Consider the following 14,974-nt stretch of genomic DNA (forward strand, 5'->3'; position numbering starts at 1 on the left):
AACATTTTCGTACATTTTTTTATTGATTCAAATATTATTTATAAGAAAAAATTTGGAGTTAATCGTCTTCTACTGCGTCCGAGTTGGGCATTTTAATTCTTCATTTTCATCAACTTCACAATTTGTCGATTTACAAACTTGATTGCCGTCGTAATCTACACACCTACATTTCCCTCTCCTACATTGTTTTTCTGAATAATTTCCATTTTCATCGCATGTTGCCTTTTCAAACGTCGTCATTATTAGATTAGCCCTCGCGCATTCTACAAACGGCAAAACCTCTCTTACCAACAGTATATGTTAAATCAAATACAAGTACCATAAAACTTTATTACAAAAAATTTCGTCTGAAATTGTTTTCCAAATAATCTTGTAATAGAATTACACGTGGCAACATAGCATATTAATAAATTCATGTTTAGACTATTGGTTTATGGTTTATCATATTAGTTCTAACAAAAATACTAATAATATATGGATTAATCAACGTTTATTACTACGTTTGAATTTTGTAATCCCCGAAAATATTATTAAGTACAGTTTATAAAAAAAGAATTCAATTCTGGTATTTTCTTTTCTCGTTCCCATGAAATGAGTAAATTTGGCAACGTCATGCCACAATTTTCACAATTTAAGACGCTTGATTCATATAAGTTGCTGTCTGCCTTGTTTTGTATGAAGTACGGAATTGAAATATTTGTACTTACTACAATTCATACTCTCAGCTAATGTAGCATTGACAACTTTATCCACTGTGTATAAAATAGATCCTTCTTTATCTACACAAAATTTGCTAAAAACAAATTTAAATAACATGCAGACGTTTAAACGTAAGTAAAACTAAATAAAAAACGATCTGATAACCTCTATTTTCGGTTTGATATACATATATCATTACACTTCATAAATACCATTTGTACCAACTCTTGAATATTCTTCCTAAATTTTATAAATTATTTTAGAAGACAATCATTTTTTTGTGCTATTATTCAATATCATAAATATTTTAATTTGTTTCGTTATATTAAAACTAATAAATACTTGTAGAGTTTTATTTTAGAATTAGTGAAATTTATAATGTTGGCGGAAAAGTTTTTAAACAGTTGGCGACAGTGATAAATTCCGGTCGTGGTCGACTCGGAGTGCTGGAGGGGATTCTACCGAGACCAGTGTTGTCAGATTTAAATTATTATAAAGGATACTGAATTACAATGAAAATTATTAGTGGAATTTGAAAGATTTTGTGGTAAAATTGTATATTTATCATATATTTTAATAATTTAACCGACTTTTTTTAAATTAAGATTTATAAAATTATTATTTTATTAGTTTTCCCAAAGGCAAAAAACAAAATATGATTCACTAATATAAATCTTTTGTTAATTTTGTTTACATATGTATTCAAAATTTTTTTTATATTAAATATAATTTTTCCATTGTGTCGTCAACCTCTCACTGTTTTGAATGATATAAAGGAATGTTGTTATTCAGGAAATTCGATAAAAAAATCTGGCAACACTGATGGATGCAACTATGATTCATGTTTTATAGACAGTATTTCGTCATTATTTTTTTTAAATTTTCGCTTCTTAGACATTTTTATGGATTTCGTGATTATTTTAGATCTCTTTTGATAAAAACAGAGAAAAATCGTTATAAATTGTATTTTTTTTATAACATCGCACTTCCTCTTACGATTGTTAGTGGAAACAAAAGATTGTCGTTAAAAAAGTTTCTCTTCTACAGAATATTTTAAATAAATATTTTGCGTTATAAGTAATAAATACTTGTGGAGATTTGTTTCAAAATTATGTGATTTTCTAAAACTCTTTAGTGTAAAAGTTTTTAAACAATTGCGACAGTGATAAATACATATCGTGTTCAATTCCTATTGTTAGCATTTTAGTAAATTCTACCAAAACCAGTGTTGCCTAATTTGAATTATTTTCATAGAAATGAGCGATTTTGAATGGGATTTTTTTATTAGGGAAGGTTTTTATTGGAATTTGAAGAATTTTGTAGTGGTGAATTTATTATATATTTTACTAGTTCAACTAGCTGCATAAAATATAATACGGAAGTCAATTTTTGCTACAATGAATCATTTGTTAGTATAGTTTACATGTTCATTAGAAAAATTTGTTTATATAATAATTTTTTTCATTAAATATCTTCTTTTGTTGACCACTTATTACAAGTTTGATGGATTTGGAGTATATTTTTTATTCAGTTTGTTTAAAAAATCTGGCAACCTTGGATAAGACAATTGTGAATCATATTTTATAAATAGTTATATCATTCCCTCACAATTATCAGTTTTTAACTAAATATTATTATAAATAATAGAGTATCTTTTGAAGAATGTTATAATTGAACTTACTGTGTAGAATTTTCTTGTACCGCTTTATAAGTACCGTCTAAATCACAAGATGGATATTGGTATCCTAAAATCGCCCGGTATCCTTTTTCTTTATAAGACTCATATTCCTTTGCTACTTTTAAATAAATTTCCGTACATGCTGGATATACAATACCAGGTTCTTCTTTTTTATCTACAACCGGAAACTCATTCAAAAACTCTGGTCATTTATTAGAGGTGGATATGTAAAATTTATAACCTCAAAATAAATCTTACAGCATTTTAATGTGTCTTTAGAAACTTCGGTTATATTTACTGATTTTTCGGCGGGATATGTTGGGGCGCCATCGTACGAGTCGACGCAAAAACATTTATCGTCGATACATTGAACAGTTTCGTAACTTCCATCGGCTGCGCATCTAAAATATTCCCCAGGACCTAATTGTTTACCCATTATAACTGTCGCTTCGTAATGTTTTAATGAGCATTCTAAAATTACAATGTCGAATTATCATTTAAATATTTTTTTAGGTGCCAATTTAAAAAAAATGTTATATAATAGAGGAAGCGAGGTTGCCAGGTATTGTTCTATTTTAATAAGTTGTTATTCGTGACGTTTGGAAATATTAAAGACGCACGGTATGAATATATTGAACTAATTAAGATTTTTTCATCGTATGGTACTACTTCTATAGATATATAGAAAAATAACAAAACTATCAGTCGCGCCATCTTCATTTTCAACTGCAAACCTTAAACGTCACGTTGTCACGAGTTGCAGGAAACTGTAAGAATAATATTTATATCGTTTATTCAAAATTTCTTCTAGATATTATGGGTAATTTGAAATAGGTATTTGTTCGAAATTTTTAGAAGGAAAAAACCAGTTTATATTCAGGAGAACCGATACAGGGTGTCCCAGGGTTAATGAGGAATAAGCCAAACTAAAGTGATACAGGCCTTAGTTTCCTAATTATTGACTCTAAAAGTTTGAATTTCAAATTAGTTTTTCATTTTTTATTCCCGAACTGTTCATTTGACCTTCATAAAATTATCAGTAATGTTTATTTTGGTGTGGTGAACAAATTAACAAAATTGCATTGAAGCAACGGTTATTGATTCAAAATTTTTGGAGGGATGACACCCTCTTATCGATATCGAGAATGACTTTCTCAAAGTTTGATCTAACGCGTACTCTTGTTGGAATATGATAAAATAAGCGGTTTAGTGAATGCAAAAATTGATACGAAGTGCATTATACATATACGAGGTTTTCCCAGCAGCTCCGAGACACCCTATATACTTTTAGAACAATTCCAATATCACTTACTACAAAATAATTGTGTTTCAGGCTTCGATGTATAATCTATTTCCCCAAAAATTCTACTTCCAGTAGAATTCACACAGTAACACCTAAAATAAACGTAATAAATTTAATAAAACTACCAGAGAATGCAGAAAAAATTAATAAAACTATGGTTTTCAATTGACACGTGTGATTTACAACCCCTATTTCCGTCTTCTCAGTTTTTTCTTCATCATATCCAATTAATATGGGCAACTTTCCACAGTATATCTAACAAGAAAACCCAATATATATACCTTGCAAAAAGACCCAAACCCAAAAATTCCTAAATTACTTGGACAAAACGAAGAGGTCATCTCTGCACTCCATTCCAACCAAGTCTATATGAGAATAGTCCCATAAATACCTGGCCTGACCTAGAGATGCCGGTAGTTGATTAAAAAATACCACTGTATCTACAAAGCATATGTTTGAATATGCCATGTTGTTTAGTATTTGTGTGGCAGCCATCAATAGTGAACGTTTTCAGTGAATTTGTAAACTTGGAAAAAATTGGTCCATCACACCCAAAACAAAAGACCAGTCACAACAATGAGCTGAATCCGGCTCCAAAGAAGACAAAGACCGTTCCATCTGCACTCAAGGTCATGGCGAGAATTATGAGAACTTATTGCAACGTTTGAGTAAAGAAATAAAGCCAAAAAGGCCGCATTTGGCTAAGAAGAAAGTGTTGCTTCATCAAGACATTGCACCAGCTCATAAATTAGTTATGGCTAAAATTAATGTTATCACTACATCCTGCTTTCCTCGTACATGAGTTTTTCATTCATCTTGATGAAACTCTTCAACCAATTACTAAGCAATCCTAATCGTACGTCAAAAATTCTCTCTTCTACATTAATCCACTCAAACATGTCACCAATAATCGTCTTCCCTCATCAATCAGTTCTTTTACAATATCTAGTTTATATTTGAAGGTAACTTTATGGAAAAATCAAAGGTGATTCCAAATAATCCCCTTTCCTTCTTGTCAACGTTAACATTTTCAAGAAACGTTTCGAAAATACAACTTCCCCGTCCGAAAAAGCTGTTGGTTGGGATATGTTTATGAAACTGTCATCATACGATAAAAAAACTTTTTCCACGCGGTTTCTCCCACTCCATTTATCGAAAACTCATTCACACCAATGCCCAGTCCCATAACTACCCAATAAACTTTCATGTTGCTGAATTGAGGCGAACATTTTGAAATAATTATTGAAGATGGTAATAATAAATTCAGAACTCCATTAATTTAGATAATCTATTGAAAATATTCTATCCTATCAAAGATGTAACAGACAGTCAAACTAATCGAAACATCTTCTCCAGTTTTTGGTGTTTGAGATAAAACAGAATTCACAGCTCCAGTGATTTGTACAAAGAAAATGCTGGATTGAAACAGTGGAATCTGTTGAAGACAGAAGCTGAATATTGTAGAATATAATAAGCAATTCGGCCTTTATATGAATACATCCAAGACCAAACTATTGGTATTCTCAAAAATAGAAAGAAACGCTAACCTAAGACTCCATGGAGAAATTATTGAACAAGTGCCATCTCTAAGATACCTGGGCACGCTCGTCAACCAGCAACGCGGCCCAAAACTCGAAATCAGATCAAGAATTGAGCAAACGCGAAAAGCTCTGAACAACATGAGGACGTTTCTGGCAAATCGCAACCTCAGCTTGGAACTCCGGACCAGAATGCTTCGCTGTTACATCTTTCTTCTGTACGGGAAGTTGAACCGTGGATGCGAAGAAATGTACACCTACAGGCGCATACTAGCATAGAGATCCTACAGCAAATGGGTAAACATAAAGAACTCACGATAATCAAGGAGAGGATAATAGAAGGGAAGATCGAAGGAAAACGGTCGGACGACAAAATCCATGACTGAAAGACTTAAAAGATGGATCGGAAAAACAAATTGTCAGAGCTGCGGTTTCTCGTGCGACAATAGTCATTTGGATCGCCAACCTTCGTAGGGAAACGGCGTCGTAAGAAGAAGAAATTACGATCATGGAGACCTGTGGATGCTCTAGACGTCGTATTACACTCCCCTTTCCACCTTATTTTAACACACTCCCTCAATTTTGCCGTTATCACAATCTGCGGTTCGACGTGGCGATAAGAATACTACGATGTAGCACGTAAACGTTGCTTCTGTTCCAGATTCTTTATAGAGCGATTTTAATCAAGATATCTACAACTACTGTTGGTGTTTAATTAGAGGTTTTCGAATTTAGGAGGCAAGTGAAACGATTTTTCAAAACAATAAAAATTCTCACAAAAATATGAATTATGAATCACTTAATCTTATCTGCGAGGATAAATTAATAATTATTTTGTTGCCTAGCGTAATTAAAAAAAACTTACGTTTGTCCTGGAATGCAATTATAAGTGACAAACTCTCCTTCACTGTCGCATTCTTGTCTAACTTCCATTGTACCTAAAGTGCCGTTCGCTTTTTTGTTATCGAAGTCATCTTGACGTTGAGTACAAGTAGTAATCACTGAAACAAGTGATGGATTCGAAACAGTTTTATTAAAATTATTTATTGTGGGCAACCAAAAATGGCCGTCCGCCATATCATATGATATTACAGTTTCAAGGAAAAAAAGTTATTTCCACTAGAGGGCGTATTTGGAAGTATTCTAAGGTTTTTCTCATTTCCTAATTGATCTAAACTACTCCACCTACTCATTTTATTTAAACACACAAGGATCAACTAAAGCTTCGTTTATGCTGCCGAAATTAAAAATTACCATTAAACCAACACTGGAATACTACTTGTAGTTCATGCAAAAAATCAACAGTAAATTTAAATTGATAATTCGACAACTTTCAACTTCTTGGTTGAGTTCTTTAATTTTGTGAGGTTATCAGCACAGAATACGTAAGTCAGTGTGTATTGTTTTGTTTAAAACATCATTGTTCTTTGGTTATGGAAAAATTAGTGTCAGCAATGTCCTTTAGACGATTGCATACTGATAGATCAGTGTCAGTACCTTTCCACATTTGTATGACAAAAAGGACCCATACAGGTTTACCAGCATCCTCAATTTACTGCATAAACCATAAAATTACCACCAAGAAAGTTAAGCTCAAATTTATGCTATTTACACAATCAATTATACACTATTTCACTAATTTATTCAAAGAAAATTGTAGATTTCTAGAAAATAAATAAAAATACCTTCCTAGAAACTCTCCTCTGTTTATAATAAAAAAAACATATCAAAGACATCGCTATGATAAAAATTCGTGTAAAAACAAATATCAAACGAACCGGCGTTTTCGCCAAATTTTAGACTTCCATTATAACCGAACAGGACCGGCTTCGCGTTCCATGTCGTGGACGAGTTTATAACTATATAAAATTAAAAAAGCAATTTAAACAAAAATTATCCAATTAAGTATGTTATTTTGAAAAATTCTAATCGTTTTATTAAAAAAAATTGGTTCCACTAGTTTCAAAAAAGACCCTGTATTTTGACTTTCAATTTTTAGAGAAGAAAAAGGTTACTGATTAAACAAAAATTTCTTTTTCATAACTAGTAAACATTTTTATATAATTAAGTCAAATGTACGGATTGTTTTTTAGAATAATATTTACAATTTACTTAGCAAAAAAAATATGTCATTAACAGTTTTTTGTGTACCTATTGTAAATGAAAGTAGAAATAATGGTACAAGTACACAATGGATTTAGTAAAAATATAAATAACATCAATAGAGAGTTTTAATTTTCAATTATCACTTTCTAGAGATAAGACATCGATTTCGTAATATTTCCTCAGTAAATCGTGTGACTGACACACAGATGGCGCTGCCGTTGTCGAATCCATATGACGTATATGAAGTACTAAGCTTCAAAAGACTATGTGTCAAATTTCATGACATTCCGATTAGTCAGAAAAAAGTGACAGTCATTTAAGTGAAGCTACTTTTGTTATTTTCAAAACAATTTTTTGTATTAATTTTTCATTGCTTCTTGATGAAAAAGATACTGTCTAAGCTCAGCAATGGCTTCAAAAGTGTTATCCGGACTCTGCTCCATCGAAAAGAACCATTTGTTAATGATTTGCTGAATTTAAACATGGTCGTACACACATCAATGACGGTGAACGTTCTGGTCATCCTATTGATAAGGTTCCTCCAGAAAACAACAAAAAAGTCCACAAATTGGTTATATCTAATCTTAAATTGATTATTCATCCACCGTATAGTCCAGATCTAGTCCGTGGTTACTACGGGCTATTCGCTTATCTCAAAAAATGCCCGCTAGTAAGAAATCGGTTCAAATGAAGAAGCAATTTCTGGAAAAGCATATTTTGAGGAAAAAGACAAATCCTTCTACAAGCACAGCATTGAGAAGTTATTTTATGGTTTCTACTCAACTTTCACCCGTTGGTAAAACTTTTCTTTGGATTTAGATGGAAAAAATTATCGCACATCATTTTCAACATCCAAGATGTCATGTTCAAAATGTCATGAATTCCTTAACTTATTAACAATGATATCAATGGGGTGATAAATTATTATTAAGTTTCATTGCACTACACCAAAGAGCTATGTCAAAAACAAACTAACCTAAAAAATTAGAGTAAGACAGTCTGTAGATTTGCAAATAAAAAGTATTTTGAAAAACTTACTTCTTTGACAAGTTCCGTCAGTACTTTCGGGATTTGATGGTGTACAAGCTAAACCAGGACCACAAATTGTTGTTGGACTACCAGTAGATACATCGCCAATAGAACAATCTTCACCTTCCCCTACATAAAAAATATTTTTTCAAAACAATTAAAATCAATCGAGAGAGCCAATACAGAGGGAAGATCTTCACAATTCCAGGTTATGTTTTTTACATCACCTTGATGATTTACAGCTACTTTGAAGCCTTTGGCATTATAGTTTTTCCCTATTTAGATAGTCAATGATGATTATTATACCATGAGTATCCCATAATACTGATAACATAACCTTTACAGTCGACTTTGCGTCTTTCTGGATTCAGTCATTATCATCACCTACAGTTCACTCGGATGACTGTGGATTGGACAATTGACAATTGTCAAAAAAACGTCACTCACATTGAACAAAGCTTTGGCACAACGAAATAATCATTCACGATATCTTTAGAGTCTCAGCTATCTCAGCATCCACTGCGTGCATCGTCTTCGGTGCTCTTTTAAACCAAACCGTTGATTTTCCTGCAGCAAAGTCTGAATAATGATTACCTTGACTTCAATTTTAGTATTGGAAATTTCCAATAGGTGGCGGTAGCTTCCCAACAGTTGTTCCCATGCACTAAACCTCGACAGTACTGCTTCGACAGCATGAATTAACAACCGGTACTGACTTAACAACAAGCTTTATGAATATCTTTTCTTTCTCTACTGTTTTTCATCTTCTTTGTCCAAAATTATTCCTTTAGCAATCAGATATTTTTACCAAAACGAAGATATGACCTCTTAAAGTCAAAACATAACCTGGAAGGTGGATATGATTGCCACGTTAACATTCTGTCTGAGGCAATACATTGATGGCTCGCTGCCTCAATATTCTTCAGCAGAAAGGCATACGTTAAATGCCTCGCCATGTTCAATGTGATAATGGGTGCCAAAAAGCAATTTAAAATATAACCACTTACATAAATTTTCTAAACAATAGGGGCAGCAATTGCATTCGGAAGGTTGCAGCAGAAACTGTCCATTGTGAGTAGAATTTTGGATTTTACATCTTTCTGGTAGTTCGGGACAAGTTACTCCCTAAAAATATTAGAAGATCCAATGTATGTCTCAACTTTTCTAAACGCAAGCATTTAATCACCGCACGTTGCTCGACACAATCCATTTTGATACTTGTAAAGGTCTATCCAGTGAACAACTAAGAACGACCATCGGTTATATTTTAGAAACGGATTAAATTATAGCTTAAGGGAAAATAATTATCAAAAAGTGACTCCGATAAACACGCGGGAACTATTTTTGATATTTTAGGTCCACCACTAGAGGGCGTATTTGAAAATTTAGAAGCAAAATTTGTTAAAATGACGGCCGTTCTTAGTGGCCCACCCGGTATAGTGGTTTCTGGAGTTTTTGTTGGCTATACAAGTGTTGAAATTTTGGTTTTAAAACACATATTTATCCCGAAAAATAAACAAAATGAAGAAAAAATGAAAATTTTAATTTTTTATGACCAAACATAGTATGCCACTTCCATATGTCCTTTATTCAGTACAGTAATAATATTTTGTCCACCTGGTACATAACACTGTGATAATTTATAAACGCCCTCGTATATCTCTCTATTGATACCCAAGCATAAGATTTTCCGAAAAAATAATTTAATATTTTGAAAATGGAAATATCACCTTACAAAAATCACTGGTACACAAAACGCTGTCTTCTGTTGCTAGAGTGGCACCAAAAATACCAAAAAAAATTATTATTCGAAACATATTTCAATTGAAAATGCTTTACAATTGATAATTCAACGCAGATAAAATTATATATCCATTTCATAGGTAGAAAATTTACTTATCTAGAAAAATATTGAGATAAATTTTTGATATACTTCCTTCATTCATCACTTTATCATTTTTTAATCTCAAATTACAATTTAAAAAATCGTATTTCTCAATTAAGCTGTAGAAATCATTTCCAAGAAAGATATTGACGAAAAAAATACGAAATATATAGATTATTATCGATGTAATTCGTAATTTATATCAAAAACTCAAATTATTATTTAAACCCGTAAATAAGTTAAAATTGTTATTACGGTACTGTAATTGCAATTAGATGAGAAAAAGCAGTGCTGCTAACCATGCTTTTGATAACTTAGAGAACTCCAAAAGCTGTATACGAAATAGGAAAATAAACTACTAATGTCAAATTTTGGTGGTTTCTTTAGTTTAATGTACAAACATGGTGATGTCGCTAGAATCTACAAAAAAGTTAGAGATTATTATGGGAAGATATCTATCATTAAAATTATTATTAATCACTAGGCAATACTATATAAACCCTTATCTCGTATTTACTATTTTGTCATTCAAATAAACAGGGTTTTCTTATTTTAATTACGGAATGTATTAATGGTTGTCTATATTATGTCGACCCCTTGGAATTTATTTTATAAAAGTTTAAACTGTATAGTATTATGAGTTGCAATCTGTAGATTTCAATTATCAATAAAATTAGTTATGATGATAATGATATTATTATCAAAACATATTTTTATAATTTATATTTCACTACCTAAGTAACGGAACAAGAAATCTTCTACATTGACGTACAAGTGACGTTTATGATTGACGTTAGTGTTTGATATTTCCTTTTGGTCCGGTTCTGCATGTCTAAGGTGCGAATTTAGTCATTCAATTGCCAAAATTTTCCATCATTATCTTCTAAATCACCCGTTTGGTAAAACAATGGCAGACTTGGACGATTTCTTTGCCAAAAAAGATCGCAAGAAGTCGAAAGCTACAAAGAAATACGCCACAGCAGAAGAAGTTGCCAAGAAATTAGAAGACAGTGCAAAAAAGACTGAGAAATTAAAGAAAGAACGTGTTAACGAAGAAGAAGATACTATAGTAACCGAACAGGTAAGTCAGAGTACGGTATTTATGTGATTATAGTTATATATAGACTCGTAAATATTGAGAATTGATCTGCCATATTGAACTTTTTTTAAAGTATTGAATCCGCCACATGTGTGGTTATAATGCTCTTGATACCGATATTGTGCATTATATATACCGATAAAATATATTTAGAAAAGTATGCTAGAAACTCATTTTAAAATAAAACAGTGTTAACAGTTCATTTTATACCATTAGGATTAATATATGATGTCTTGTTTAAATTTCTCACATTGTATTATTAAATAGATACAATCATTATAAAGGATTGTTTATGATTGTTACCATTATGGATTAAGAGCAAATTGTAATTGCTCAATGAAATATAAATCTTTTTAAGGATCAAGACGAATGGAAAGAATTCGAGGAAGAAAAGAAGGATTATACTGGTTTGAAGATAGGCAATTTAACCATCGGTCAGAATGTAGAAAGCAGTAATACAGGTGCTAAGGAAATCTCTGAACAACAACCAGAAGATGAACCTGGACAGGAAACAGAAAAAAAATCTGGACCATGGAAACGTATTGATGTAACAGAAGTAGAAGTAGAAAAAGTTGAAGTAAAAACTGATCCAATACTTCCTAATGTATCGAAGACTGGTGCATATATACCTCCGAGTATGAGAGGTAGCGGGGGACAAACCCATGTTCAACCTACGAGACTTAATAGATCAAAAGCAGCCCCGGATATTCACAATGAAGAATTCTTCCCATCTCTTTCCGGTGATCATAAAAAGTAAGTTTTTTCTTCAATAAGAAACAACTGTATTTTGAAAATTGTTTGGAAATAATGAAAATTGTAGTAATTATTGTAATTTATTCACATTAATTCACATATTTTTTTTGTCTTCATCTGTCTTTTCAAAGAAAACTTTCAACTTCTTCTTGATGGTATCAATTGGTTCTCAGTGTTACAGTGGTTCTTTGAGTCTGGTAAGATTCAACAACCTATGGAAAGCTCAAAGAATCAGATAATATCATTGTGAGTGTTAGTAAATAAATTTATATGGAAAATAAGTTGACGATAACAAGAAAGAACATTGAGCAACATACATTGGATGATGATTTGTAACCTTCGACAACAATAGAAGAACTGGAAGCAGAAAGCCGTGAATCATGAGGCAATAGATTCAGATGAATGCTGTTCATGCTCCCCAAAGAAGGGGAGTAACCTAAGGGAGAGTTATTAAAATATGCTGTTATATTATCTGATGTTTTTGGGGTTGTTAAAGTACTACGTAAAGCAATTTTTAAAGATTTTTCAATGCACTTTTCAAGTGAGAACATATTTAATCACTTGCAAGCTACAAAACATCGTAGTTGTCAATATTCCTTTCCCTCCAGATCGTAGCAAGTGTCTTCCCAATGAGCTGAAAATTGTGTTTTTCCAAATCAACATTTATTGTCGAAATGGGAACCAAATGTTCATGCGACAGAATGACATCTGACAGTCATTTACTGAGGGGGGCAATGCTCAGTATAGGATCATTAGTCGCTATAAACAGGGCATCAAGGTTGTATTTTTTTAAATGTTGATTGGCAAAGTTCTGGCTTCGCTTCACAGTGTTCGTTTCTGGCACCAATAAAAGTGTTTCGAAATCATATGCATGAGTGTTTACTGTGGAAGATATATTCTGAAATAATAATTTCCTATTTAAAATTAGGCAAAATTGCTCGAATTTATCCCAGACAGAGATACAACCTCTTGTGTGAATTATCTCACCACTCCGAATGGGAACCATTAGGGACTGTTAATCATATAATTAATTGATACAAAGTGTCCCTTATTTTACCCTCCATCAACGTATCAAATCGAATTTTTTATTTTTTTTTAATTCCATCAGGTTTTTCTATTTGTATATCCTGTAGGAAAAGCTTGTCCCTAAATAGACAACCAGAAACCTAGATATATAGACCCTAACTTTTAATTAACTTAGATAGTGTATAAGCATGTGTTGTTTTGAATTAAAAAAAGACACTGTTAATTAAGATAACTATTCGAAAAATGGATTTTGAAACACCCTGTATATAAAAATGGAACAATTTATTGGTTCACTCAACTTCTAGAAACCAAAAAAATCAAATATAATCAATTCTCTAAATCTAACTTTATATTACACTGAAAAAAGACCTCTTTTTCCATGTTTTTTTTTTTCTAAATTACACATAGAAAAATACAGTAAAATATCCTGAGACTGACACTTTGAATTAAATTAACTGTCCAAAAGTGGATTTTGAAACACACAATACATAAAAAAGAATCAATTTATTGATTTACTCAACTTATGAGGGCCAAAAAATGTTTTAAAAATAATAAATTATTCAAAATCCAACTCTATATTACTCTGAGAAAAGTGGTTAAAAGAGATCCACATCTTTTTTAATGGTATTTTTCTAAATTACACATTGAAAAATATAGTAAAAGATCCCAGGATCATTTCGAATTGAATTAACTGTTGGAAAAGTCGATTTTGAAACATCCTGTACATAAAAATGAATCAATTTATGGGTTCATTCAACTTCTTAAGTCCAAAAAATGGTTTGAACATAATCAAATATTCAAAATCTAATTCTATAATACACTGAAAAAAGTGATTTGTAAAAAAATGTGTAAAAGACACATTAGAGTTTATCCTTATGGTATAGTTTGTGATTAAACATGGTGAAAAACGTTAAATCCAACTTCCAAATGTACAAGTCTTTCTACTCTGCTGAATTGGTTCAGACTAGATTATTCTAGAGTGTGTGTATTTATATGAGAATCAACTAGTTTGTTCTGAAATCGGTTTTGGAGGGTAAAATATATAGTATTGTTTTTCTAGGAACCGTAACGAGGGATCTTTTGAAGTGGTGCAGTCCAGTAGGTCGACATCGCACAGACAAGTCGAACAATCCAAAATGAACTCTACTCAGGGCCCCAAGCTGAGCCTGGGCAACCGTTACAATACCTTGAGTAACGATAGCTAGTGATTTTAAAATTTCATAGAGACCAAATGTGTACTGTGTCGAGAGAGGTGACCAGCAAACGATAAAAAAAATAATAATAAATAAAAAATTGTGTCCGTTCATTTTAATTAGGAGACTTTATATTTTCTCTTTTTATTTAAAGATGTTTTGTCGATGATGATTGCGGGTCGTATCCTCGAAAAGGACACTTTAATGCTCATTAATAATTGTATTTTGGAATTTATAGATGGTATAGTTACAATTTTCCTGATCTTTTTTCAGATTTCTTCGAAAAAAAAGGTGTACTTCTTTGGTTATCCGATATTGAATTTTTTTCCATAAAATCTCGGGTGATTTCAGTGTAGGCATCTCGGTAACGAAATGACGCGCTTTCAACATTAACAGTCCATGCAAATCCATTTTTTTTTAATAAATTTTTCCCTCAAATATTTGTATATAGATATTTGTAACTATGTTGTCGAAAATCAGATATTTTTTTTGTTTTTTCGGTGATACCTTTTCTACATATCTCCAAGAAATGTGGATATATTTTTATTATATTACGAGGTGAAAAAGTCTCCTCTTTTCTGGTATTTCATTTTCTTTTTGTTTTTTTTTTTTTAATATTTATACACTTAATAAAATTCTTATCCTTAATTGATGTATATCTTTTT

At 31.7% G+C, this 14,974-nt stretch overlaps 2 protein-coding genes across 2 annotated transcripts; one reads left to right on the forward strand and one right to left on the reverse strand.

The window, feature by feature from the left end:
• On the reverse strand, window positions 1-10,255 carry LOC130446258 (uncharacterized). Its single transcript, XM_056782388.1, has 9 exons — window positions 10,084-10,255; window positions 9,361-9,478; window positions 8,363-8,482; window positions 6,084-6,219; window positions 3,690-3,772; window positions 2,636-2,848; window positions 2,381-2,552; window positions 708-793; window positions 1-263 (listed from the first exon to the last, which is right to left on the reverse strand). The coding sequence occupies exons 1-9, from the start codon at window positions 10,168-10,170 to the stop codon at window positions 70-72; spliced, it is 1,209 nt and encodes a 402-aa protein (XP_056638366.1). The 5' UTR covers window positions 10,171-10,255; the 3' UTR covers window positions 1-69.
• A 705-nt stretch (window positions 10,256-10,960) lies between these two features.
• LOC130446428 (protein CDV3 homolog) lies at window positions 10,961-14,957 on the forward strand. The gene is made up of 3 exons (XM_056782685.1): window positions 10,961-11,319; window positions 11,696-12,090; window positions 14,177-14,957. The coding sequence occupies exons 1-3, from the start codon at window positions 11,146-11,148 to the stop codon at window positions 14,319-14,321; spliced, it is 714 nt and encodes a 237-aa protein (XP_056638663.1). The 5' UTR covers window positions 10,961-11,145; the 3' UTR covers window positions 14,322-14,957.
• Window positions 14,958-14,974: the final 17 nt, after the last annotated feature.

This window comes from Diorhabda sublineata, chromosome 7 (genome assembly GCF_026230105.1).
Source record: "Diorhabda sublineata isolate icDioSubl1.1 chromosome 7, icDioSubl1.1, whole genome shotgun sequence".
In the NCBI taxonomy this organism is placed as follows: domain Eukaryota; kingdom Metazoa; phylum Arthropoda; class Insecta; order Coleoptera; family Chrysomelidae; genus Diorhabda; species Diorhabda sublineata.

Bases quoted from the DNA above. Each gene is read 5' to 3' on its own strand.
- LOC130446428 (XM_056782685.1), top strand. From the start codon at position 11,146: ATGGCAGACTTGGACGATTTCTTTGCCAAAAAAGATCGCAAGAAGTCG. The intron at 11,320-11,695 runs GTAAGTCAGAGT...AATCTTTTTAAG, and splicing joins ATACTATAGTAACCGAACAG to GATCAAGACGAATGGAAAGA. The intron at 12,091-14,176 runs GTAAGTTTTTTC...TTGTTTTTCTAG, and splicing joins CTTTCCGGTGATCATAAAAA to GAACCGTAACGAGGGATCTT.
- LOC130446258 (XM_056782388.1), bottom strand. From the start codon at position 10,170: ATGTTTCGAATAATAATTTTTTTTGGTATTTTTGGTGCCACTCTAGCA. The intron at 2,849-3,689 runs GTAAGTGATATT...TTGTAATTTTAG, and splicing joins TGAAACACAATTATTTTGTA to AATGCTCATTAAAACATTAC. The intron at 2,553-2,635 runs GTAAGATTTATT...TTCCGGTTGTAG, and splicing joins TAAAGACACATTAAAATGCT to ATAAAAAAGAAGAACCTGGT.